This window comes from Carcharhinus amblyrhynchos, unplaced genomic scaffold, assembly GCF_965287045.1.
Source record: "Carcharhinus amblyrhynchos unplaced genomic scaffold, sCarAmb.v2.hapA chromosome_361, whole genome shotgun sequence".
NCBI classification, from domain to species: Eukaryota; Metazoa; Chordata; class Chondrichthyes; order Carcharhiniformes; family Carcharhinidae; genus Carcharhinus; species Carcharhinus amblyrhynchos.
In genome coordinates, this window is record NW_027650101.1 from 16,594 (window position 1) to 43,068 (window position 26,475).

Consider the following 26,475-nt stretch of genomic DNA (forward strand, 5'->3'; position numbering starts at 1 on the left):
TTAAAATCTCCCACGACAACAACCCTGTTCTTCCTACGCTTGTCCAAAATGTCCCTACATATACCCTCTTCCACTGCCTGCGGGCTGTTGGGGCCTATAGTACACTCCTAGCATAGTAATGGCCCCCTTCCTATTCCTCAACTCCACCCACAGAGACTCAATTTCCAACCCCCCCCATGTTATCCTCCCTCTGCACCGCTGTGATCTGCTCCCTAACTAAGAGTGCCACTCCCCTTCCTCTTTTCAACCCTCCCCTATCATGCCTAAAACACTTATACCCTGGAATATTTAGCTGCCAGCCCTGCCCCTCCTTTAACCACGTCTCTGTCACTGCCACCACATCTAAATTCCTCGTGAACACCAAGGCCCTAAGTTCATCCGTCTTATCCGTCACACTCCTCGCATTAAAACAGATGCACTGAAGACCCTCAGGCCCACTCGGATCCTCCTTCTCCTGGGAGATTTTCCTATCATCTAGACTTACCCTGACCTCTAACTCACTCCCACTCCCAGTGCCTGAGCTGTCTCTGTCCTCCCACCCTCTGGGTATGTAACCATTACATTCCTGAACCCCTGGGTGCAGCACAGCCTGGGAATACACCATTACATTGCTGTATCCTTGGGTTCAGCACAGTCTGGGAATGCAGCCATTCCATTCCTGTATCCCTGAGTGCAGCACAGTCTGGGAATGCAACCATTCCATTCCTGTATCCCTGGGTGCAGCACAGCCTGGGAATGCAACCATTACATTCCTGTATCCCTGGGTGCAGCACAGCCTGGGAATGTAACCATTACATTGTTGTATCCCTGGGTGCAGCACAGCCTGGGAATGCAACCATTCCATTCCTGTATCCCTGGGTGCAGCACAGCCTGGGAATGTAACCATTCCATTCCTGTATCCCTGGGTGCAGCACAGCCTGGGAATGCAACCATTCCATTCCTGTATCCCTGGGTGCAGCACAGCCTGGGAATGCAACCATTCCATTGCTGTATCCCTGGGTGCAGCACAGTCTGGGAATGCAACCATTACATTCCTGTATCCCTGGGTGCAGCACAGCCTGGGAATGTAACCATTCCATTCCTGTATCCCTGGGTGCAGCACAGCCTGGGAATGCAACCATTCCATTCCTGTATCCCTGGGTGCAGCACAGCCTGGGAATGCAACCATTCCATTGCTGTATCCCTGGGTGCAGCACAGTCTGGGAATGCAACCATTACATTCCTGTATCCCTGGGTGCAGCACAGCCTGGGAGTGCAACCATTACATTCCTGTCCCCCTGGGTGCAGCACAGCCTGGGAATGCAACCATTACATTCCTGTATCCCTGGGTGCAGCACAGCCTGGGAATGCAACCATTCCATTCCTGTATCCCTGGGTGCAGCACAGCCTGGGAATGCAACCATTACATTCCTGTATCCCTGGGTGCAGCACAGCCTGGGAATGCAACCATTCCATTCCTGTATCCCTGGGTGCAGCACAGCCTGGGAATGCAACCATTCCATTGCTGTATCCCTGGGGTCAGCACAGTCTGGGGATGTAACCATTATATTCCTGTATCCCTGGGTGCAGCACAGTCTGGGAATGCAACCATTATATTCCTGTATCCCTGGGGTCAGCACAGTCTGGGGATGTAACCATTATATTCCTGTATCCCTGGGTTCAGCACAGCCTGGGAACACGGGGAGTTGATATTGCATTGCAGTTTTGCTGTCTGTCTCTCACTCTGTTAACTGATTGCTGTTTGCTGACAGGATCCAGCAGTGCTCGAACACAGCATGGAGCATCAGCAGCCTGCCATGAACCAGCTTTATAACCCTTTCGAGGGAGGCAGAGGGGTAAGTGCGGCAGGACTGACTGCTATAATCTCACCAGACTGTCGCTTGTGGTGCCACATTCCATGAGAAAGGAAGTTGGCAGGTATTCCTCAGAGAGTGACATTCCAAACAGGAAACAAAGCTTGCACTAAACCCCTCGATTAGATTCCAGTATATAACTCACTCCCAGGTATCTGATATTCTATGTGTAAACCATCCCGAACCCCTCGATTAGATTCCAGCCTGTAACTCACTCCCGGGTATCTGATATTCTATGTGTAAACCATCCCGAACTCCTCGATTAGATTCCAGTCTGTAACTCACTCCCGGGTATCTGTTATTCTATATATAAACCACCCCGAACCCCTCGATTAGATTCCAGTCTGTAACTCACTCCCGGGTGTCTGTTATTCTATATATAAACCACCCCGAACCCCTCGATTAGATTCCAGTCTGTAACTCACTCCTGGGTATCTGTTATTCTATATATAAACCACCCCGAACCCCTCGATTAGATTCCAGTCTGTAACTCGGTCCCGGTATCTGTTATTCTATATATAAACCACCCCGACCCCCTGGATTAGATTCCAGTCGAGAACTCACCCCGGGTATCTGTTATTCTGTATATAAACCATCCCAAACCCCTCGATTAGATTCCAGTCTGTAATTCACTCCCGGGTATCTGTTATTCTATATATAAACCACCCCGAACCCCTCGATTAGATTCCAGTCAGTAACTCACTCCCGGGTATCTGTTATTCTATATATAAACCACCCCGAACCCCTCGATTAGATTCCAGTCTGTAACTCACTCCCGGGTATCTGTTATTCTATATATAAACCACCCCGAACCCCTCAATTAGATTCCAGTCTGTAACTCACTCCCGGGTATCTGTTATTCTATATATAAACCACTCCGAACCCCTCGATTAGATTCCAGTCTGTAACTCACTCCCGGGTATCTGTTATTCTATATATAAACCACTCCGAACCCCTCGATTAGATTCCAGTTGTAACTCACTCCTGGTTTTCTGTAATTTTGTATATCTTGTACACAAAGACCTCAATTAGATTTTGATCTAAATTGGAATTTATGGATAACGTTGATTAAAATGAAAGGTGCCATTGAGATTTTTGGATGTTGGTATTGGGAGTGATTGGATTGGGAGAGACAGTGAGGTCCATGCCGTGGGTTGTGTGGGGAGCAGTGAGTGCTGGCTGAATGCAGAGTGAGAGTGCAGTCACTGACGGGGTGACAGTGAGGTCCCTGGGTTGTGTGGGGAGCAGTGAGTGCTGGCTGAATGCAGAGTGAGAGTGCAGTCACTGACGGGGTGACAGTGAGGTCCCTGCCCTGGGTTGTGTGGGGAGCAGTGAGTGCTGGCTGAATGCAGAGTGAGAGTGCAGTCACTGACGGGGTGACAGTGAGGTCCCTGGGTTGTGTGGGGAGCAGTGAGTGCTGGCTGAATGCAGAGTGAGAGTGCAGTCACTGATGGGGTGACAGTGAGGTCCCTGGGTTGTGTGGGGAGCAGTGAGTGCTGGCTGAATGCAGAGTGAGAGTGCAGTCACTGACGGGGTGACAGTGAGGTCCCTGGGTTGTGTGGGGAGCAGTGAGTGCTGGCTGAATGCAGAGTGAGAGTGCAGTCACTGATGGGGTGACAGTGAGGTCCCTGGGTTGTGTGGGGAGCAGTGAGTGCTGGCTGAATGCAGAGTGAGAGTGCAGTCACTGATGGGGTGACAGTGAGGTCCCTGGATTGTGTGGGGAGCAGTGAGTGCTGGCTGAATGCAGAGTGAGAGTGCAGTCACTGATGGGGTGACAGTGAGGTCCCTGGGTTGTGTGGGGAGCAGTGAGTGCTGGCTGAATGCAGAGTGAGAGTGCAGTCACTGACGGGGTGACAGTGAGGTCCCTGGGTTGTGTGGGGAGCAGTGAGTGCTGGCTGAATGCAGAGTGAGAGTGCAGTCACTGACGGGGTGACAGTGAGGTCCCTGCCCTGGGTTGTGTGGGGAGCAGTGAGTGCTGGCTGAATGCAGAGTGAGAGTGCAGTCACTGATGGGGTGACAGTGAGGTCCCTGGATTGTGTGGGGAGCAGTGAGTGCTGGCTGAATGCAGAGTGAGAGTGCAGACACTGACGGGATGACAGTGAGGTCCCTGGGTTGTGTGGGGAGCAGTGAGTGCTGGCTGAATGCAGAGTGAGAGTGCAGTCACTGATGGGGTGACAGTGAGGTCCCTGGGTTGTGTGGGGAGCAGTGAGTGCTGGCTGAATGCAGAGTGAGAGTGCAGTCACTGATGGGGTGACAGTGAGGTCCCTGGATTGTGTGGGGAGCAGTGAGTGCTGGCTGAATGCAGAGTGAGAGTGCAGTCACTGATGGGGTGACAGTGAGGTCCCTGGGTTGTGTGGGGAGCAGTGAGTGCTGGCTGAATGCAGAGTGAGAGTGCAGTCACTGACGGGGTGACAGTGAGGTCCCTGGGTTGTGTGGGGAGCAGTGAGTGCTGGCTGAATGCAGAGTGAGAGTGCAGTCACTGACGGGGTGACAGTGAGGTCCCTGCCCTGGGTTGTGTGGGGAGCAGTGAGTGCTGGCTGAATGCAGAGTGAGAGTGCAGTCACTGATGGGGTGACAGTGAGGTCCCTGGATTGTGTGGGGAGCAGTGAGTGCTGGCTGAATGCAGAGTGAGAGTGCAGTCACTGATGGGGTGACAGTGAGGTCCCTGGATTGTGTGGGGAGCAGTGAGTGCTGGCTGAATGCAGAGTGAGAGTGCAGACACTGGCGGGGTGACAGTGAGGTCCCTGGGTTGTGTGGGGAGCAGTGAGTGCTGGCTGAATGCAGGCACTGGCAGGAGCCAGAGCTGCTTAACCAGGAGGGGCATTGCAGCTGGGAAGAGTCCGTTCTGAGCCATCACTGGAACAGCTACACAAAGACGGAGCTGCCTAGAAGGGAATGGAAAGCAGTGGGGTGCTTTTGTTCATTTGTTTATGGGATGTGGGCATTGCTGGCTGGGCCAAAATTTATTATCCAACCCTGAGGGTCAACCCTATTGCTGTGGCTCTGGAATTACATATAGGCCAGACCAGGTAAAGATGGCAGATTTCCTTGCCTAAAGGACATTAGTGAACCGGGTGTATTTGTCTGACTGTTCACTCCAGGTTTTTACTGAATTCAGATTTCACCCTCTGCTGTGGTGGGATTTGAACCCGGCTCCCCAGAACATTACCCTGGATTACTAGTCCAGAAACAATGTCACTGCCTCCAGGGATACATGTGATAAGAGCCCAGGGGACTGAGTTAACAGTTCATTTAGCATACAGAGGGGATGGGAGAGCACTCCATCAGGAAGTTAGTCACAGCAGCGAGCTTGCAGTGTTTTTCCCTTGTGCTGCCTGTCTGTGTGTATGCTAATGTGGTCACAGACTCTGGGTGTGGTGGAGCAGGGCTGCTGTGTGTTGCTGTTCTCCCTTATTTCCATGTAGTTAAAGGCAGTGTATAGGTTTGTATCATCTGATTCAGTTGACACTCAGCTGTTTACATGAGATTACAGCGCTAAACTGAAAAGCCCACCACATCTGGATCTCAATCTTCCAGGTGAGTGATCATTCGAACTGGTCCTAAAAAAAAACCCTCAGTATTTCTTTCCGTGCCTTTACCTCTCGGGATTTGAAAACATAACAATCTAGGCTGACAGTCCCAGTGCATTACAGAGGGAGTGGCGCTCTGTTGGGGGATCAGTACTGAGGGGGAGGTGCACACTGTCAGAGGGTCAGACCTTCAGTTAAGTTTGGGCCCATGTGTCTCGCTACCCTCTAAGGCAGTCAGTATTGGGAACAGAGTTCAGGGTGGAGGGGCTGATGCAAGATAGAGATATATAGACCGAATTAGGTACTGAATGGGTTGTGCTTGATTCTGCACGTGTGTGTGTGTGTGTGTGTGTGTGTGTGAGTGTGTGGGGGGGGCCACAGTGATTAGCACTGCTGCCTCAGTGTCAAGGACCCAGGTTCAATTCCTGGCTTGGGTCTCTGTCTGTGCGGAGTCTGTACATTCTCCCCTGTGTCTGCGTGTGTTTCCTCCGGGTGCTCCGGTTTCCTCCCACAGTCCAAAGATGTGCAGGTTAGGTGAATTGGCTGTGCTAAATTGGCACTTAGTATCAGAGGGATTAACAGGGTAAATATGTGGGGTTATGGGGATAGGGCCTGGGTGAGATCATTGTCGGTGCAGACTTAACGGGCCAAATGGCCTCCTTCCTTCTGCACTGTAGGGATTCTGTGATGTGCGTGTGCGCTTGTGTGTACACGTGTGCATGGGTGTCCAGGTACTTGTGTTCATGTGTATGTGCAAGCATTTGCGCAAGTGTGCATGGGTGTGCATTTGAGTGCGCAAGTATGTGTGTACATTGTGTACAAATGTGCCTTTGAGTGACCGTTAGTGTATGTGAGTATGTGCACCTGGGTCTGCGCACCTATACGTGTGTTAGTGGTGGTTGTCTTACTAACCTGTCAGGGTGGAGTAAGTTTCACTCCCTTTCTCTTTCTCACTCCCTGTTTTTTCTCTGTCTCTGTTCTCTGAAATTCTAGCTCTTGCTTCTTCTCCTCCCACTGTTTTGTTGATCCAGTTAGATTCTCTGTTTCCATTTCTATCCTTATCTCTGCCTCCCGTTTGCGGCTGGATTTGAATTTCAGATTTCCTGTTCTTTTGCTTCAGTGGCTGTCTCTAAACATCTAAACACTCTTTGGTTATGCAGGGAGTAAGGCCCTTCCACTGTTTCAAATTGCCTGGAGCGTAGGAGGCTGAGGGGTGATCTTATAGAGGTCTATAAAATAACGAGGGGCATAGATCAGCTAGATAGTCAATATCTTTTCCCAAAGGTAGGGGAGACTAAAACTAGAGGGCATAGGTTTAAGGTGAGAGGGGAGAGATACAAAAGTGTCCAGAGGGGCAATTTTTTCACAGAGGGTGGTGAGTGTCTAGAACGAGCTGCCAGAAGTAGTAGTAGAGGTGGGTACAATTTTGTCTTTTAAAAAGCATTTAGACAGTTACATGGGTAAGATGGATATAGAGGGATATGGGCCAAACACAGGCAATTGGGACTAGCTTAGGGGTTTAAAAAAAAGGGCGGCATGGGCCTGTTTCCATGCTGTAAATCTCGATGACTTCACCCTGCTCAAGAAAATCAAACTTGGACATGTACATACTATCACACTGTACACAGGCAAACTGGTCTCCACTTCTAAAATATCTCCCCATGGATTAATTTAATTTCTATTTCCTCTTCGTGTCTGTGGGTTCAAACCTGCTCACCCCCAAATATCTGTTCTGACCAGGTGGAGGCAGCTGTAAGGACTCTCCCCTTTCACACTCAATCCATCGGAACAGTTTGTTCACATTTCTAAGTCTCAATTTGACAATTCGCTGTATGTACAGAGCTGTTAACGTGCTGATTGCAAAGGATTTGGTTGCACAAGCTACCTTGAGTTGGCACAGACAAGTTTTTATTGTGTTGAGAAACACATTGGAAACATCCAGAAATTTGAGCAGCTTGCATTTGAGGACCTGTCAGGTGACCTCTGGCAGCCATCTTACATCTGCCTTTAGTTTGGAATTGATTGATCAAACTGCCTATTTTCTAACCAGTTCCATATGCAAGCCCAGCAGATCAACTTGAAATGTAATATTTGACATCAGCACATCTCTGTAACAATGCACTGGCAGTGAATTTCTTCATTCTTTTGTGGGATCTGGGTTTCACGGGATAATTCAGTGTTTATTGTCCATCCTGAAATGTCCTTGAGAATGTGTTGGTGAGTCACTTTCCGGAACCACTGCAGTCTCTGTGGTATAGATATATCCCAAAGAGATTCCCAGGATTCTGTCCCAGCTTCAGTGAAGGCGATATCATTCCCAGTCGGGATGGTGAGGGATTCTAAAGGAACTTCCCAAGTCCTTGCTGCCCTTGTCATTCTTTGAAAGCAGAAAGGCAGGTTAATAGGACGGTGAAAAAGGCCTTTGGCATGTTCGCCTTTATCAATTGGGGCAGAGGGGTCATGTTGGAGTTGTGTTGAAGTTTGGTGAGGCCACAGCTGGAGTACTGTGTGCAGTTCTGGTCGTCACAGTATAGGAAGGATGTGATTGCACTGGAGTGGGTACAGAGGAGATTCACCAGGATGCTGCCTGGGCTGGAACATTTCAGTTATGGTGAGAGGTTGGAAAGGCTTGGGTTGTTTTTGCTGGAGCAGAGAAGACTGAGGGGTAACCTGATTGAGGTGTACAAGATTATGAGGGATATGCACAGAGTGGATAAAGAGCAGCTGTTCCCATTAATTGAAGGATCAGTCATGAGGGGGACATAGGTTCAAGGTGAGGGGCAGGAGGTTTAGGGGGGATGTGGGGTGGTGAGGGTCTGGAATGCGCTTCCTTGGAGGGTGATGTGGGGGGCAGGGGGGAGGTGCCTCACATCCTTTAACAAGTATCTGGATGAGCAGTTGGTATGCCATAACATTCAGGGCTATGGGCCAAGTGCTGGCAAGTGGGATTAGGTGGGCAGGTCAGAGCCTTTCATTTGTCAGTGCAGACTCGATGGGCCGAAGGGCCTGTTCTGCACTGTCGTATGCTGTGATTCTAGGTAGTGGAAGTCACAGGTTTGGGAGGTGCTGTCGAAGGAACCATGGTGAGTTTTGTAGTAAATCTTGTAGATGGCACACACAGCTGCCACTGTGCATCGGTGGTGGAGGGAGTGAAAGTTCGTGATTCATAGAATCCCTACAATACAGAAGAGGCCATTCAGCCTGTTGAATTTGGAGCGACTCTCTGACAGAGTATGTTATACAGGCCCTGTCCCCCTCCCACTATCCCCATAACCCAGCCGTTTCCCATGACTAATCCACCTGACACGTGTTGGGACAAGGGCAATTTAGAATGGCCAATCCACCTAAGCTACACATCTTTGGACACTAAGGGGCAATTTAGCATGAACAATTTATCCTAACCTACACACCTTTGGCATTGCTAAATTGCCCCTTAGTGTCCAATGAAGGAGCCTGAGCGAAACTGGAATCAATCGGTCCAATGGGCCTTGATATCAGAGGCTGTCACTCTCACCTCACCTCTGGAATTCAGCTGTTTTATCCATGTGTGAACCAAGTAATGAGGTCAGGAGCTGAGTGACCCTGGCGGAAGCCAAACTGGGCATCACTGAGCAGGTTATTGCTGAGCAGGCATTGCTCAAAGCACTGTCGATGACCCATCACTTTACTGATGATCAAGAATATTCTGATGGCAGTAATTGGCTGGGTTGGATTTATCCCATTTCTTGTGAAAGGGATATATCTGGGCAATTTTCCACATTAGTGAGTAATGCTAATGTAGCTGTATTGGAAGATCTTGGCTAGGGCCACGACAAGTGGCTGAAATATTCTCAGGACCCATATCCTTTGCAGTATTCTTCAGCAGTTTCTCAATATCACGTGGAGTGAATTGAATTGGCTGGAGACTGGCATCTGCGATGCTGGGGACCACTGGAGGAGGCCGAGATGGATCATCCACTTGGCACTTCTGGCTGAAGATTGCTGCGAATGCTTCAGCTGTATCCTTTGCACTGCTGTGCTGGGCTCCTCCATCATGGAGGACAGGGATATTTGTGGAGCCTCCTCCTCCAGTGAGCTGTTTAATTGACCACCACCATTCACAGCTGGATGTGGGGGAGGGTAGTGCATCTGACGGTGTGCATTTATGTCCACTTGATGCCTGCGTATATGGGTGTGCGTCTGTGTGTGTCCCTTACACCTGTGCGTCTGTGTGTGTGTGTCCCTTACACCTGTGCGTCTGTGTGTGTGTGTCCCTTACACCTGTACGTCTGTGTGTGTGTGTGTCCCTTACACCTGTGCATCTGTGTGTGTGTGTCCCTGGCACCTGTGCGTCTGTGTGTGTGTGTCCCTGGCACCTGTGCGTCTGTGTGTGTGTGTCCCTTACACCTGTGCGTCTGTGTGTGTGTGTCCCTTACACCTGTGCGTCTGTGTGTGTGTGTCCCTTACACCTGTGCATCTGTGTGTGTGTGTCCCTGGCACCTGTGCGTCTGTGCGTCCGTGCGTCTCTCTCCCTGGCGCCTGTGCGTCCATGTATGTCTGTGTCCCTGACGCCTGTGTGTCTGTGTGTGTGTGGCCCTGGCGCTTGTGCGTCCGTGTGTGTGGCCCTGGCGCTTGTGCGTCCGTGTGTGTGGCCCTGGCGCTTGTGCGTCCGTGTGTGTGGCCCTGGCGCTTGTGCGTCCGTGTGTGTGGCCCTGGCGCTTGTGCGTCCGTGTGTGTGGCCCTGGCGCTTGTGCGTCCGTGTGTGTGGCCCTGGCGCTTGTGCGTCCGTGTGTGGGGCCCTGGCGCTTGTGCGTCCGTGTGTGTGGCCCTGGCGCTTGTGCGTCCGTGTGTGTGGCCCTGGCGCTTGTGCGTCCGTGTGTGTGGCCCTGGCGCTTGTGCGTCCGTGTGTGTGGCCCTGGCGCTTGTGCGTCCGTGTGTGTGGCCCTGGCGCTTGTGCGTCCGTGTGTGTGGCCCTGGCGTTTGTGCGTCCGTGTGTGTGGCCCTGGCGCTTGTGCGTCCGTGTGTGCGTGTGGCCCTGGCGCTTGTGCGTCCGTGTGTGCGGCCCTGGCGCTTGTGCGTCCGTGTGTGCGTGTGGCCCTGGCGCCTGTGCGTCCGTGCGTGCGTGTGGCCCTGGCGCCTGTGCGTCCGCGTGTGGCCCTGGCGCCTGTACGTGTATGTCGAAGGGTAGTAGGTGAGATTATGTGCATACTGACGTGTTTTACATTCTGTTTTCTAGCCCCCACCTCCATACCAGACTGCGCCCATCATGACGACTCCACTGCCTCCGGAGCGACCTCTTGTGCCTTCCGTCTGCCAAAACCCAAGGAGTCCAAATGAACAGCGAACATATGGAACCCAGGTCTGTGCCTGTCACTGTAGATGGCGACTGAGGGGGGAATCTAATAGAGGTATATAAGATTATGAAAGGTATAGATAGAGCAAACAGTGGTAAGCTATTTCCCATGTTAGGGACACACAGTACGAGGGGCCATGGGCTTAGGGTGAGGGGGGAGCAGTATAACACAGATATTAGAGAGAGGTTTTTCACACAGAGGGTAGTGGGGGTATGGAGTGCTCTGCCAAGCAAGGTGGTGGAGGCAGGCACGCTGGATTTGTTTAAGAGTAACTTAGACAGGCACATGAGTGGGTTGGAGATGGGAGGATATAGCAGATTGTTTTAAGTAAGGTTCATTAGCATTGGGATGTCCCTGGTAATGTATAGGGATGAGGAATGATACTAACGTTTTTCTCTTTTAATTCACAGGTTTTAAGTCGGTCCGTCTTGTTGTCCAACGAGGGGCATACACGCGATGGGTCGTACTGGGGCTGCTCTTGGATGCTCGAGAGTAGCCTAGTGCTTCATGTCGTTAGTGTACGCTTAAACTGGACCAGATACTGGGCAAGACGACAGCTCAGTGACTATCACTGTTTGCTGTGCAGACACATGGATTTGGGCCGGTGTCTGTGGGAGTTTGCGCATTCTCCCCGTGCTTGCGTGGGTTTTCTCCGGGTGCTCCGGTTTCCTCCCACACCCCAAAGATGTGCTATTAGGCTGATTGGAGGTAATAAATTGTCTCTAAATTAATTTCCCTCAGTGTGGAATGCCATAATCATAGATAAGGGTCATGGGTGGAGGGGGGGGACTGGTAATGTTAAAATGGCGGCGCGGGCTCGTTGGGCCGAAGGGCCTGTTTCCCGGGCTGTTTTTGTTCTTTGTACCGCCTTACCCCGCTGCCTGGGGAATCCCCAGGAAGCCCCTCCCCCACCTGGGGAATCCTCTCCCCGCTCACATTGGCCCCCGTTCCTGGGAAGCGCCTCTCCCACTATCCTGGGGGGGACAAGTCATGAGGGTTACAGATAGTGTGACATGAACCCAAGATCCTGGTTGAGGCCATCCTCATGTGTGCAAAACTTGGCTATCAGTCTCTGCTCAGTGATTCTGCACTGTTGTGAAGGCTGCCTTGGCCCCCATGACTTATCTGGGCTTACAAAATCTCGCTAACTGTCCTGTCTGGAGATAATACCCATCTCTTTAACCTGTGCTTAACCCTCTCTCCACTCACACTGTCTGTACCTTTGACTGGATTACCCGTAAAGACCCACATTCCAACCATTATTTTGTAAATTGAGTTTGTGTCTGTCTCTGCCCTGTTTGTGAACACAACTCCTCACTCAGCTGATGAAGGAGCAGCACTCTGAAAGCTCGTGCTACCAAATAAACCTGTTGGACTTTCACCTGGTGTTGTCAGACTTACTGTGCCCACCCCAGTCCAACACTGGCATCTCCACATCATCTTTTAAGAGGTCCGATTCATACCGATCTCCAGCTGTCTTCCTCCAGTCTGACTGAGCTCCAGTTTGTATAGTGCTGTTTCCAAAATGCTTTGAGCCAGGTCACAAGGCAAAATGAGTGTGTCTGCTGAGGGCTTAAATTGAATTTTACAGAAACCAGCAACAATTCTCACAGCCGACTTGTTGAGGCAGCAGGAAGAGCTGGAAAAGAAAGCAGCTGAGTTAGATCGGAAGGAGAGGGAGTTACAGAATGCTGCTGTCTCCTCAAGCAGTGAGTGCCCTGTCATTGTTACCATGGTGAAGCATCAGTAAGCAATTTAACTCACAAACCTTCCCAAAACATTGGCACTAATTATGGTATGTGTGTCCACAGCCGCCTGCACATGCAAGCGACAATGTGCTACTGCCCCCAGAATTACCCTCACTGTGGGAGGGTCAGTGCCGAGGGAGCGCCGCACTGTGGGAGGGTCAGTGCCGAGGGAGCGCTGCACTGTGGGAGGGTCAGTGCCGAGGGAGCGCCGCACTGTGGGAGGGTCAGTGCCGAGGGAGCGCCGCACTGTGGGAGGGTCGGTGCCGAGGGAGCGCCGCACTGTGGGAGGGTCGGTGCCGAGGGAGCGCCGCACTGTGGGAGGGTCGGTGCCGAGGGAGCGCCGCACTGTGGGAGGGTCGGTGCCGAGGGAGCGCCGCACTGTGGGAGGGTCAGTGCCGAGGGAGCGCCGCACTGTGGGAGGGTCGGTGCCGAGGGAGCGCCGCACTGTGGGAGGGTCGGTGCCGAGGGAGCGCCGCACTGTGGGAGGGTCGGTGCCGAGGGAGCGCCGCACTGTGGGAGGGTCGGTGCCGAGGGAGCGCCGCACTGTGGGAGGGTCGGTGCCGAGGGAGCGCCGCACTGTGGGAGGGTCGGTGCCGAGGGAGCGCCGCACAGTGGGAGGGTCGGTGCCGAGGGAGTGCTGCACTGTCGGAGGGTCGGTGCCGAGGGAGTGCTGCACTGTCGGAGGGTTGGTGCTGCACTGAAGGGGAAGCTTTACTCTGTATCTAACCCCGTGCTGTAACTGTCCTGTGTGGAACCAGATAGGTTAGCTGACGGGTGAATCTGTTAACGGTAATCAGCACTGATTTCAGTAGAACTGTTGGAACTAGTTTATCAGTTGCTGTGGTTAAAGTTAATGATGTTTTGTTTGCAGTCACTGTCAATAACTGGCCGCCACTGCCCTCATTCTGCCCAGTGAAACCTTGCTTCTATCACGACATCAAGTCAGACATTCCCCAGGACTTTCAGAGGACGGTAACAGTGATGTACTACCTGTGGATGAGTGAGTATCGCAGAGCAGGCTTCACGCCCTCCCAGGGAGTGCTGGTCCCAGTGTCCAGCCCTGCCAGTGCCTCTGAACCATGCTGGACAGGAGACTAGGCCTGCCTCTCCCGGCAATGTTTAACTACTCTTTTCCTGTCCTACAGTGAGCTCTGTTGTTTTGTTCCTCAACCTCCTGGGAAGCCTGGCCTGGTTTACAGTTAATGTTGATGCTGGAACGCACTTTGGCCTTTCTATTCTGTGGTTACTGATGTTCACCCCCTGCTCCTTTGTCTGTTGGTACAGGCCGCTATACAAGGCATTCAGGTAAGTACCACCCTCTACATCATCCCCCATCACTCCAGTCTTTCCACAGATCACCAGTACTGGGATGGGGACCCCCTTCCCTGTAAACACTGACCCATTCCCATTCCACAGTGACCCACTCCCGGGAACCACCCCTCTGTGAATACTGACTCACTCCCGGGGACCCCCCCTGTAAATACTGACCCACTCCCAGGGAGTCTGCTGTAAATACTGACCAACCCCTGGGGACCCCCCTGTAAATACTGACCCACTCCCGGGGACCTCCCCCACTGTAAATACTGACCCACTCCCGGGGACCGCCCCCACTGTAAATACTGACCCACTCCCGGGGACCTCCCCCCTGTAAATACTGACCCACTCCCGGGGACCCCCCTGTAAATACTGACCCACTCCCAGGGAGTCTGCTGTAAATACTGACCAACCCCTGGGGACCCCCCTGTAAATACTGACCCACTCCCGGGGACCTCCCCCACTGTAAATACTGACCCACTCCCGGGGACCTCCCCCACTGTAAATACTGACCCACTCCCGGGGACCTCCCCCCTGTAAATACTGACCCACTCCCGGGGACCTCCCCCACTGTAAATACTGACCCACTCCCAGGGAGTCTGCTGTAAATACTGACCAACCCCTGGGGACCCCCCTGTAAATACTGACCCACTCCCGGGGACCTCCCCCACTGTAAATACTGACCCACTCCCGGGGACCTCCCCCACTGTAAATACTGACCCACTCCCGGGGACCTCCCCCACTGTAAATACTGACCCACTCCCAGGGAGTCTGCTGTAAATACTGACCAACCCCTGGGGACCCCCCTGTAAATACTGACCCACTCCCGGGGACCTCCCCCACTGTAAATACTGACCCACTCCCGGGGACCTCCCCCACTGTAAATACTGACCCGCTCCCGGGAACCGCCCCCCTGTAAATACTGACCCACTCCCGGGGACCTCCCCCACTGTAAATACTGACCCACTCCCGGGAACCGCCCCCCTGTAAATACTGACCCGCTCCCGGGAACCGCCCCCCTGTAAATACTGACCCACTCCCAGGGAGTCTGCTGTAAATACTGACCCACTCCCGGGACACCCCCCCCACTGTAAATACTGACCCACTCCCGGGAACCGCCCCCCTGTAAATACTGACCCACTCCCGGGGACCTCCCCCACTGTAAATACTGACCCACTCCCAGGGACCCCCCTGTAAATACTGACCCACTCCCGGGAACCGCCCCCCCTGTAAATACTGACCCACTCCCGGGGACTCCCCCCCTGTAAATACTGACCCACTCCCGGGAACCGCCCCCCACTGTAAATAGTGACCCACTCCCGGGGACCCCCCTGTAAATAGTGACCCACTCCCGGGGACTCCCCCCCCTGTAAATAGTGACCCACTCCCGGGGACCCCCCTGTAAATAGTGACCCACTCCCGGGGACCCCCCTGTAAATAGTGACCCACTCCCGGGGACCCCCCTGTAAATAGTGACCCACTCCCGGGGACCCCCCTGTAAATAGTGACCCACTCCCGGGGACCCCCCTGTAAATAGTGACCCACTCCCGGGGACCCCCCTGTAAATAGTGACCCACTCCCGGGGACCCCCCTGTAAATAGTGACCCACTCCCGGGGACCCCCCTGTAAATAGTGACCCACTCCCGGGGACCCCCCTGTAAATAGTGACCCACTCCCGGGGACCGCCCTGTAAATAGTGACCCACTCCCGGGGACCCCCCCCTGTAAATAGTGACCCACTCCCGGGGACCGCCCTGTAAATAGTGACCCACTCCCGGGGACCGCCCTGTAAATAGTGACCCACTCCCAGGGACCGCCCTGTAAATACTGACCCACTCCCAGGGAGTCTGCTGTAAATACTGACCAACTCCTGGGGACCCACTCCCGGGTCTCCCCCTGTAAACACTGACCCACTCCCTGGGACCCCCACTTGTAAATAGTGACCCACTCCCTGGGACCCCCACTTGTAAATAGTGACCCACTCCCTGGGACCCCCACTTGTAAATAGTGACCCACTGCCGGGTCTCCCCCTGTAAATACTGACCCACTCCCAGGTCTCCCCCTGTAAATACTGACCCACTCCCGGGGAGTCATTGCGGACGAGGCTGTGGCGTTGTATTTTGTTGATTTTAATTTCTCTTTCTCCTTTCCTTCTGTTCAGAGCGGATAGTTCGTTCAATTTCTTCTCGTTCTTCTTCATTTTCTTTGTCCAAGATATTGTGTTTGTCTTGGAAACAGTGGGCATTCCAGGCTGGGGATTCTGGTGAGTATTCGCGAAACCTCCTCTGCTTTCAACGCACGTAGCAAAAGGATCTCTCTGTGGTCCAGGCTCAACTTCAGTCACCATCCATCCACTAAAGACTGAGGGCAGCCCTGTTCTGGCTGATGGGTCACTGATAACCAGGAGCAGGAAGCCTGGCTGATTTCCCCTCTCTCTATCCCAGGGATCACTGGACAGTGATCAGGAGCAGGAACCCTGGCTGATTTCCCCTCTCTCTCTCTAACCCAGGGATCACTGGACAGTGATCAGGAGCAGGAACCCTGGCTGATTTCCCCTCTCTCTCTCTAACCCAGGGATCACTGGACAGTGATCAGGAGCAGGAACCCTGGCTGATTTCCCCTCTCTCTCTCTAACCCAGGGATCACTGGACAGTGATCAGGAGCAGGAACCCTGGCTGATTTCCCCTCTCTCTCTCTAACCCAGGGATCACTGGACAGTGATCAGGAGCAGGAACCCTGGCTGATTTCCCCTCTCTCTCTCTAACCCAGGGATCACTGGACAGTGATCAGGAGCAGGAACCCTGGCTGATTTCCCCTCTCTCTCTCTAACCCAGGGATCACTGGACAGTGATCAGGAGCAGGAACCCTGGCTGATTTCCCCCCTCTCTCTCTAACCCAGGGATCACTGGACAGTGATCAGGAGCAGGAACCCTGGCTGATTTCCCCTCTCTCTCTCTAACCCAGGGATCACTGGACAGTGATCAGGAGCAGGAACCCTGGCTGATTTCCCCTCTCTCTCTCTAACCCAGGAATCACTGGACAGTGATCAGGAGCAGGAACCCTGGCTGATTTCCCCACTCTCTCTCTATCCCAGGGATCACTGGACAGTGATCAGGAGCAGGAACCCTGGCTGATTTCCCCTCTCTCTCTCTCTCTAACCCAGGGGTCACTGGACAGTGATCAGGAGCAGGAACCCTGGCTGATTTCCCCTCTCTCTCTCTCTCTAACCCAGGGGTCTCTGGACAGTGATCAGGAGCAGGAACCCTGGCTGATTCCCCTCTCTCTCTCTAACCCAGGGATCACTGGACAGTGATCAGGAGCAGGAACCCTGGCTGATTTCCTCTCTCTCTCTAACTCAGGGATCACTGAACAGTGATCAGGAGCGGGAACCCTGGCTGATTTCCCCTCTCTCTCTCTAACCCAGGAATCACTGGACAGTGATCAGGAGCAGGAACCCTGGCTGATTTCCCCTCTCTCTCTCTAACTCAGGGATCACTGAACAGTGATAAGGAGCAGGAACCCTGGCTGATTTCCCCTCCCTCTCTCTCTAACCCAGGGATCACTGGACAGTGATCAGGAGCAGGAACCCTGGCTGATTTCCCCTCTCTCTCTAACCCAGGGATCACTGGACAGTGATCAGGAGCAGGAACCCTGGCTGATTTCCTCTCTCTCTAACCCAGGGATCACTGGACAGTGATCAGGAGCAGGAACCCTGGCTGATTTCCTCTCTCTCTAACCCAGGGATCACTGGACAGTGATCAGGAGCAGGAACCCAGGCTGATTTCCCTCTCTCTCTCTCTCTCGAACCCAGGGATCACTGGACAGTGATCAGGAGCAGGAACCCTGGCTGATTTCCCCTCTCTCTCTAACCCAGGGATCACTGGACAGTGATCAGGAGCAGGAACCCTGGCTGATTTCCCCTCTCTCTCGAACCCAGGGATCACTGGACAGTGATCAGGAGCAGGAACCCTGGCTGATTTCCTCTCTCTCTAACCCAGGGGATAAGAGTTAATGCTTCAGTTAGCTGCTTTTTAACCATCTGAGGCTGATTTTTTTTTGTTTTGAGTTGAGGTCAATGTCTCAGCTTGTTGGGCACAGGATGCAAATTGCAGTGAATTTGTTCCACACTGTGGGTTAGAGTGCATGGAATGTTCTCAGTTGATAGCAGGCTGATGGTCAGTAATGGTGACAGTCACAATAACTCTGCTCCATTGGGGACCATGGGGCGACTCTACTGGAAGTAACACTAGCGTCATGGAGGTTTACAGCATGGAAACAGGCCCTTTGGCCCAATTTGTCCATGTTGCCCCCATTTTAACCCCTAAGCTAGCCCATGTCCCTCTTCATACATCTTGCCCATATAACTGTCTAAATGCTTTTTAAAAGACAAAATTGTACCTGCCTGTAGTACTGCCTCTAGTACTACCACTAGCAGCTTGTTCCAGACACTCATAAGAACATAACTGAGTAAGTCCTGCCCTGGTTCAATCTACCAAATGCATCACCTCGCGTTTCCCAAAATTAAATTCCATCTGTCGCTTGTCAGCCCACTTCCCCAATGGATCAAGATCCCATTGCACTTCGAGTTAACCTTCTTCACTGTCCGCAGTACCACCAATCTTGGTGTCATCTGCAAACTTACTAACCATGCCTAGTAACCTCGATACTTGAGGAGACATTAACTAATGTTGGATTGTTTTCACTGGAGTTCAGACGAATAAGGCAGGGGGGAAATCTCATAGAGATTTATAAAATTCTATCAGGACTGGACAGGGTAGATGCAGGGAGGATGTTTCCGATGGTGGGGGGAGTCCAGAACAGGGGGTTACAGTCTGAGGATTCAGGGTAGACCATTTAGGACGGAGGTGAGGAGACATTTCTTCACCCAGAGAGTGGTGAGCCTGTGGAATTCATTACCACAGGAAGTAGTTGATGCCAAAACATTGAATGTATTCAAGAGGCAGCTGGATATCGCACTGGGGGTGAATGGGATTAAAGGTTATGGGGAGAAAGCAGGATTAGGCTATTGAGTTGGATGATCAGCCGTGATCGTAATGAATGGCGGAGCAGGCTCGAGGCGCCGAATGGCCTCCTCCAATCTTCTACGTTTCTATGTAACCTGGGTGTAGAGAGTGTGAGGGGTCGCTGCTGTCTGTGACTCTCTGCCTCTGTCTCTCTCACTTCTCCTTTTCCTCACAGTGGCTGGATTTCCTCACTGTCTGCGTTGAAGACTAATGTGGGGGTGGCTGTCGTCATGCTGATGGTCTCAGTTTTATTCACGGGCTCCGCGGTGCTGGGGGTGGTGATGCTGAAGCGGGTGAGTTATGATAGCTTGGAGGAGAGATCCCCCACCCCCCAACCTGCTCTCCCACTCCTCAACCCCTCTCATACCATCGTGGTTATTATAGATGCAGTGCCCCTCGGGGCCTGTTGGTGACACCAGTGGGGCAGTGAGGGACAGGAGGAGGCCATTCAGCCCCTTGAGCCTGTTACACAGGGACAGGAGGAGGCCATTCAGCCCCTTGAGCCTGTTACACAGGAACAGGAGGAGGCCATTCAGCCCCTTGAGCCTGTTACACAGGAACAGGAGGAGGCCATTCAGCCCCTTGAGCCTGTTACACAGGGACAGGAGGAGGCCATTCAGCCCCTTGAGCCTGTTACACAGGGACAGGAGGAGGCCATTCAGCCCCTTGAGCCTGTTACACAGGGACAGGAGGAGGCCATTCAGCCCCTTGAGCCTGTTACACAGGGACAGGAGGAGGCCATTCAGCCCCTTGAGCCTGTTACACAGGGACAGGAGGAGGCCATTCAGCCCCTTGAGCCTGTTACAGAGGGACAGGAGGAGGCCATTCAGCCCCTTGAGCCTGTTACACAGGGACAGGAGGAGGCCATTCAGCCCCTTGAGCCTGTTACAGAGGGACTGGAGGAGGCCATTCAGCCCCTTGAGCCTGTTACACAGGGACAGCAGGAGGCCATTCAGCCCCTTGAGCCTGTTACACAGGAACAGGAGGAGGCCATTCAGCCCCTTGAGCCTGTTACACAGGAACAGGAGGAGGCCATTCAGCCCCTTGAGCCTGTTACACAGGGACAGCAGGAGGCCATTCAGCCCCTTGAGCCTGTTACACAGGAACAGGAGGAGGCCATTCAGCCCCTTGAGCCTGTTACACAGGAACAGGAGGAGGCCATTCAGCCCCTTGAGCCTGTTACACAGGGACAGGAGGAGGCCATTCAGAGATCAGCTGAGGTCCGTATCTTGCTCTGTAACACTTTGTACCCCGAAACAAGCTGATCAATTTCATATTTCCAGTTAATTCTGAATAGTTTTTCCATGGGAAAGAGTTCTAAATTTGCACCCCAGTTTGTGTGTGGAACTGCCTCTTGTCACTCTGGCCTGGTTGGGACGTTAAGGTTCTGCCCCAATCAGAGTGTCCATGGATCTGTACACAGGAGAATCCTGGCCTCCTCTGTGTAGCCTATCCTCACAGTAAAACCCTTTGAACCTGGTATTATTCTGATGAGTCAGCCCTGTACCCAGTCCAAAGCCAGTGCTCAGATCTGATCGCAGTTACTGCAGACAGGCTCCAACCACACCATCCTATCATCAGATAAAATAAAGACAAGTGTGTGCTTGCTGAGAATTTAGACACGGTGGCACAATGGTTAGCACTTCTGCTTCACAGCACCAAGGTCACTGTCTGTGTGGAGTCTGCACATTCTCCCCGTGTCTGCATGGGTTTCCTCTGGGTGCTCCGGTTCCCTCCCACAGTCCAAAAGACGTGCTGGTTAGGGTGGGTTGGCCATGCTGAATTCTCCCTCAGTGTACCCAAACAGGAGTGTGGCGAACCAGGGGAATTTCACAGTAACTTTATTGCAGTGTTAATGTAAGCCGACTTGTGACACTAATAAGCCAAACTTCTCCTCGGGTTGTTTGGGTATGTGGGCCTTGGGAAGAAGGGTGTGCCTCCCAGTAATGGCTTTCCTTCCCTGGCTGCAGGTTCACTCGCTGTACCGGAGAACTGGTGCCAGCTTCCAGAAGGCGCAGGAGGAACTGGCAGCCGGAGTCATGTCAAACCAGGCCATGCGGAACGCAGCGGGGGCAGCGGCACAGAACACCTTCCAACGCAACTGAGAGCGTGAGGCAGCCACGCACGCACATCCTCACCCTCACCGCCCCCTCACTCACCCCTCCCTCCCTCCATAGAGAGAGAAAAACAAACACCCAACTCTCATCCAGTCTCATCAGCCAATCACGGCGCCTTCCTGCTGCTTAGCCAATTGGGAAACTCTGCCTGCCGTTGAGGGTTAAAGGTCGTGCCAAATGATTGACTGCTGCATCACGGGTTTTTATTGGATATTAATTCTTTTTTCTGCTCTGAATTCTGCAGACTTTGTGTTCCCGGTTAATAAATGGAAGCAACTTCTGTATGTTTGTTGCTCTGGAGCCTACTACGGTTTAAACACATCTTATGCGCTTGGTTTCATTTTGCTTATTTAATATTCACCCAGGCAGCAAAGTTGATCTGTCAACTAAATCAGGTGACTGAGACTTTCTGGGATGCTACCGGGACTTGATGGTTTGAGTTATAAGGAGAGGCTGGATAGACTGGGACTTTTTCCTCTGGAGTGTAGGAGGCTGAGGGGTGATCTTATAGAGGTCTATAAAATAATGAGGGGCACAGATCAGCTAGGTAGTCAATATCTTTTCCCAAAGGTAGGGGAGTCTAAAACTAGAGGGCATAGGTTTAAGGTGAGAGGAGAGAGATACAAAAGGGTCCAGAGGGGCAATTTTTCCACAGAGAGGGTGGTGAGTGTCTGGAACGAGCTGCCAGAGGTAGTAGCAGAGGTGGGTACAATTTTGTCTTTTAAAAGCATTTAGACAGTTACATGGGTAAGATGGATCTAGAGGGATATGGGCCAAATGTGGGCAATTAGGATTAGCTTGGGGGTTTTAAAAAAAAGGGGCGGCTTGGACAAGTTGGGCCGTAGGGCCTGTTTCCATGCTGTAAACCTGAGCCTGTGAGATGAAGATGCCCACCAGGAATTTCTGTTAGTTATTGACATACTGTCGGGGGGAGGGGTGGTGATGGGAGGGGTCCCTGATCCAGCTCTTCCCTGCCTTTCACTGAACCCCTTAAATCGGTGTTATTGCCTTCCGGCTGGGTAGATGGAGACCTGGATTAAGGGGTGGTCGTGCTGTAGAGAGAGGAGGCCACAGCCCTGAATGGAAGACAATTGGACAGAGGTTACAGTGCAGTGAGAAAGGGCTCAGACTGCAGTAAAGTGGGCAGACAAATGCCATCTCTGTTCTCTCCCAGTAGCAGTTTCCCAGTTCCTGGGACTCTCCCAGTAGCAGATTTCCCAGTTCCTGGGACACTTCACCAGAAGAGGTTAGCTGTGATGGGAATCTGGGCGTGAGATTCCCTTCTCTGCCTGTTTGCTGATATTGAGTGAAGGACGGGAGCAAGGGAAGGGGTGAAAATCCTGTAGTCAGTAACCCAGCCAAATTTTCTCTGCCTCCTAATAGCTGACCCTGCTGCTGTGTCCATTTCCTTTGACGTGTGCTATTGGATCCCTCTGTCTCCTGTGTGTCCTTGAAACAGGCTGCAGAGAGAAATCCAGCAGCCTTGTTATGGTGTAAGGATGCTGTCTCTACGCTCTGTTATTGCCTCATTATCAGATCCAAGGTCATTTTTATATCCGTTTCTTGCCAGCACCTTCAGTGAATTCTCTTGAAATCAACTTCTATGAGTAGTTTTTTTATTTTTGGCCACTTGTTCTAGTATCTTCTCATGTATCTCAGTGTGTATTGTATTGTGTGCAGTTTTGGTCCCCTTTTCTGAGGAAGGATGTTCTTGCTCTCGAGGGAGTGCAGTGAAGGTTTACCAGGCTGATTCCAGGGATGGTGGGACTGATGTATGAGGAGAGATTGACCAGGTTAGGATTGTTTTCACTGGAGTTCAGACAAATGAGAGGGAAATCTCACAGAGACTTGTAAAATTCTACTGGGACTAGACAGGGTAGATGCAGGAAGGATATTTCCAATTTGGGGCAGCACAGTGGTTAGCACTGCTGCCTCACAGCACCAGGGACCCGAGTTCGTTTCCCAGCTTGGGTCACTGCCTCTGTAAAGTCTGCGCATTCTCCCCGTGACTGCGTGGGTTTCCTCCCACAGTCCAAAGATGTGCAGGTTAGGTGGATTGGCCATGCTAAATTGTCCCTTAGTGTCAGGGGAACTAGCTAGGGTAAATGCATGAGGTTACTAGGATAGGGCCTGGGTGGGATTGTGGTCAGTGTATACTTGATGGGCCAAATGGCCCCCTTCTGCACTGTAGGCATTCTATAGTTGGTGGGAGGAGTCCAGAATCAGGGGGTCACAATCTAAGAATTCAGGATAGACCATGTAGGACAGAGGTGAGGAGACTCAATGAACCTGTGGAATTCATTACCCACAGGAAGTAGTTGATGCCAAAACATTGAATATATTCAAGAGGTGGCTGGATATCGCACTGGGGGTGAATGAGATCAAAGGTTATGGGGAGAAAGCAGGATTAGGCTATTGAGTTGGATGATCAGCCATGATGGTGATGGATGGTAGAGCAGGCTCAAAGGGCCGAATGGCCGCCTCCTATCTTCTGTGTTGTTGATCTGACTCTACTCCTGTGAATCAATGTGGGCTGTTATTATGTTACTGTCTGACGTAAACACAAAGTTGTTTGTTTGTGAGCCTGAGCAGGCCAGCTTCCCTCTTACTGATCCCAGATTTCTGTTTTCAGATCTTTAAAAGCTGATATCAAATTCCCATACGCCCGGTGTAGGGTTTGAACTCGTGACCTCTGCTTTATTAGTCGGTTAACTTACCCACCGTGATACCGCTGCACCCGAATCCTGGTGCCACCAGCCAGCCTTGCCAGGTAATTCACACGCTGTCATTCCCACTGCCCACGCAGCCCACCTGCCACTGGATTAAAGCCAAGAACCTCTGGTCCCCGTAACCTCAGTGGTGAGAATCATGCAGTGCAGAAGGAGGCCATTTGGCCTATCATGCCTGCGCTGACAACAATCCCACTTCGGTGCTATCCCTGTAACTCCACATATTTATTCTCCTAGCCATTTACCCACCTAACCAGCACATCTTTGCCCTGTGGGAGGAAACTGGAGCACCTGGAGGAAACCCATGCAGACACGGGGAGAATGTGCAAACTCCACACAGACAGTGACCCGAGCCAGGAATCGAACCTGGGTTCCTGGCACTGTGAAGCAGCAGTGCTAACCACTCTGCCACTGTGAGCGAATTGGAGGGGAAGTGATGACCTAGTGGTATTATCACCAGATTATTAATCCAGAAACTCAGCTAATGTTCTGGGGGACCCGGGTTCGAATCCCGCCACAGCAGATGGTGGAATTTGAATTCAATAAAAAGTATCTGGAATTAATCTACTAATGATCCGTTGTCGGAAAAACCCATCTGGTTCCCTTTAGGGAAGGAAATCTGCCGTCCTTTCCCTGGTCTGGCCTACATGTGACTCCAGAGCCACAGAAATGTGGTTGACTCTTAACTGCCCCTCCAAGGGGCAACTAGGGATGGGCAATAAATGCTGGCCCAGCCAGCGACACCCAGGAAGGAATAAAAATTAAGAAGTGTTACCATCCTTGGCCAGACCCTGGGATGTTTCCAGGGAGGGTGGGTGGAGATCTGATTCAGAACCAATAATGTTTTGTTTGAAGTAGATAAAGTTTATTTATTAGTCACAAATAAGACTTACATTAACATGCAATAAAGTTACTGTGGAAAAATTCCCCTCATCGCTCACCAAGCGAGTAAACTGCCATAACATTCCATGGGTTTTAAGCAAACAGAAATAAGTTTACAATACAGGTTGAGAAAGATTAAACATCTTGCAATGTCTATCTTCTCGTTGCCCTGAATGCTTGAGCATGAGGTACGTGTGCATTGATGGGTAAAATGTGGTCAGACAAACCACACTACACAATAGGTGACAGGTGCGACCAAAACAAATTCCATGGATCTTTGAACAACCCACAACAGACGTTTGACAAGGCACGAGGGCATGGCCTCAAAATAAGCAGTGGTTAGCACTGCTGCCTCACAGCGCCAGGGACCCGGGCTCGATTCCCAGCAGCACGGTGACACAGTGGGTTAGCACTGCTGTCTCACAGCGCCAGGGACCCGGGTTCGATTCCCAACAGCACGGTGACACAGTGGGTTAGCGCTGCTGTCTCACAGCGCCAGGGACCCGGGTTCGATTCCCAGCAGCACGGTGACACAGTGGGTTAGCACTGCTGCCTCACAGCGCCAGGGACCCGGGTTCGATTCCCAGCAGCACGGTGACACAGTGGGTTAGCACTGCTGTCTCACAGCGCCAGGGACCTGGGTTGTCGATTCCCAACAGCACGGTGACACAGTGGGTTAGCACTGCTGTCTCACAGCGCCAGGGACCCGGGTTCGATTCCCAACAGCACGGTGACACAGTGGGTTAGCACTGCTGTCTCACAGCGCCAGGGACCCGGGTTCGATTCCCAGCAGCACGGTGACACAGTGGGTTAGCACTGCTGTCTCACAGCGCCAGGGACCCGGGTTCGATTCCCAACAGCACAGTGACACAGTGGGTTAGCACTGCTGTCTCACAGCGCCAGGGACCCGGGTTCGATTCCCAACAGCACAGTGACACAGTGGGTTAGCACTGCTGTCTCACAGCGCCAGGGACCCGGGTTCGATTCCCAACAGCACGGTGACACAGTGGGTTAGCACTGCTGTCTCACAGCGCCAGGGACCCGGGTTCGATTCCCAGCAGCACGGTGACACAGTGGGTTAGCACTGCTGTCTCACAGCGCCAGGGACCCGGGTTCAATTCCCAACAGCACAGTGACACAGTGGGTTAGCACTGCTGTCTCACAGCGCCAGGGACCCGGGTTCAATTCCCAACAGCACAGTGACACAGTGGGTTAGCACTGCTGTCTCACAGCGCCAGGGACCCGGGTTCGATTCCCAGCAGCATTGTGACACAGTGGGTTAGCACTGCTGTCTCACAGCGCCAGGGACCCGGGTTCGATTCCCAACAGCACAGTGACACAGTGGGTTAGCACTGCTGTCTCACAGCGCCAGGGACCCGGGTTCAATTCCCAGCAGCACGGTGACACAGTGGGTTAGCGCTGCTGCCTCACAGCGCCAGGAACCTGGGTTTGATTCCCAACAGCACGGTGACACAGTGGGTTAGCACTGCTGTCTCACAGCGCCAGGGACCCGGGTTCGATTCCCAACAGCACAGTGACACAGTGGGTTAGCACTGCTGTCTCACAGCGCCAGGGACCCGGGTTCAATTCCCAGCAGCACGGTGACACAGTGGGTTAGCGCTGCTGCCTCACAGCGCCAGGAACCTGGGTTCGATTCCCAACAGCACGGTGACACAGTGGGTTAGCACTGCTGTCTCACAGCGCCAGGGACCTGGGTTCGATTCCCAACAGCACGGTGACACAGTGGGTTAGCACTGCTGCCTCACAGCGCCAGGGACCCAGGTTCAATTCCCGGGGGCACGGTGACACAGTGGGTTAGCACTGCTGCCTCACAGTGTCAGGGATCAGGCTTCGATTCCAGCCTCGGGTGACTGTGCAGATTCTGCATGTTCTTGCCGCGTCTCTGCGGGTTTCCTCCCACACTTCAAAGATATGCAGGTTAGGGT

The 26,475-nt window shown here is 52.5% G+C and overlaps 1 protein-coding gene across 1 annotated transcript in view; it reads left to right on the plus strand.

Annotated features, from left to right (window-relative positions):
- LOC145339252 (secretory carrier-associated membrane protein 3-like) overlaps positions 1 to 21,239 on the plus strand; it is a 31,925-nt gene extending 10,686 nt beyond the window's left edge. The window contains exons 2-9 of the mRNA XM_080183661.1: positions 1,752 to 1,835; positions 10,599 to 10,721; positions 12,308 to 12,425; positions 13,336 to 13,464; positions 13,610 to 13,769; positions 15,939 to 16,040; positions 18,977 to 19,094; positions 20,772 to 21,239. Of these exons, the coding sequence (XP_080039787.1) occupies positions 1,752 to 1,835; positions 10,599 to 10,721; positions 12,308 to 12,425; positions 13,336 to 13,464; positions 13,610 to 13,769; positions 15,939 to 16,040; positions 18,977 to 19,094; positions 20,772 to 20,906 (969 nt within the window). The 3' untranslated portion in view covers positions 20,907 to 21,239. The remainder of the gene's footprint in view (positions 1 to 1,751; positions 1,836 to 10,598; positions 10,722 to 12,307; positions 12,426 to 13,335; positions 13,465 to 13,609; positions 13,770 to 15,938; positions 16,041 to 18,976; positions 19,095 to 20,771) is intronic.
- The last annotated feature ends 5,236 nt before the right edge of the window (positions 21,240 to 26,475 follow it).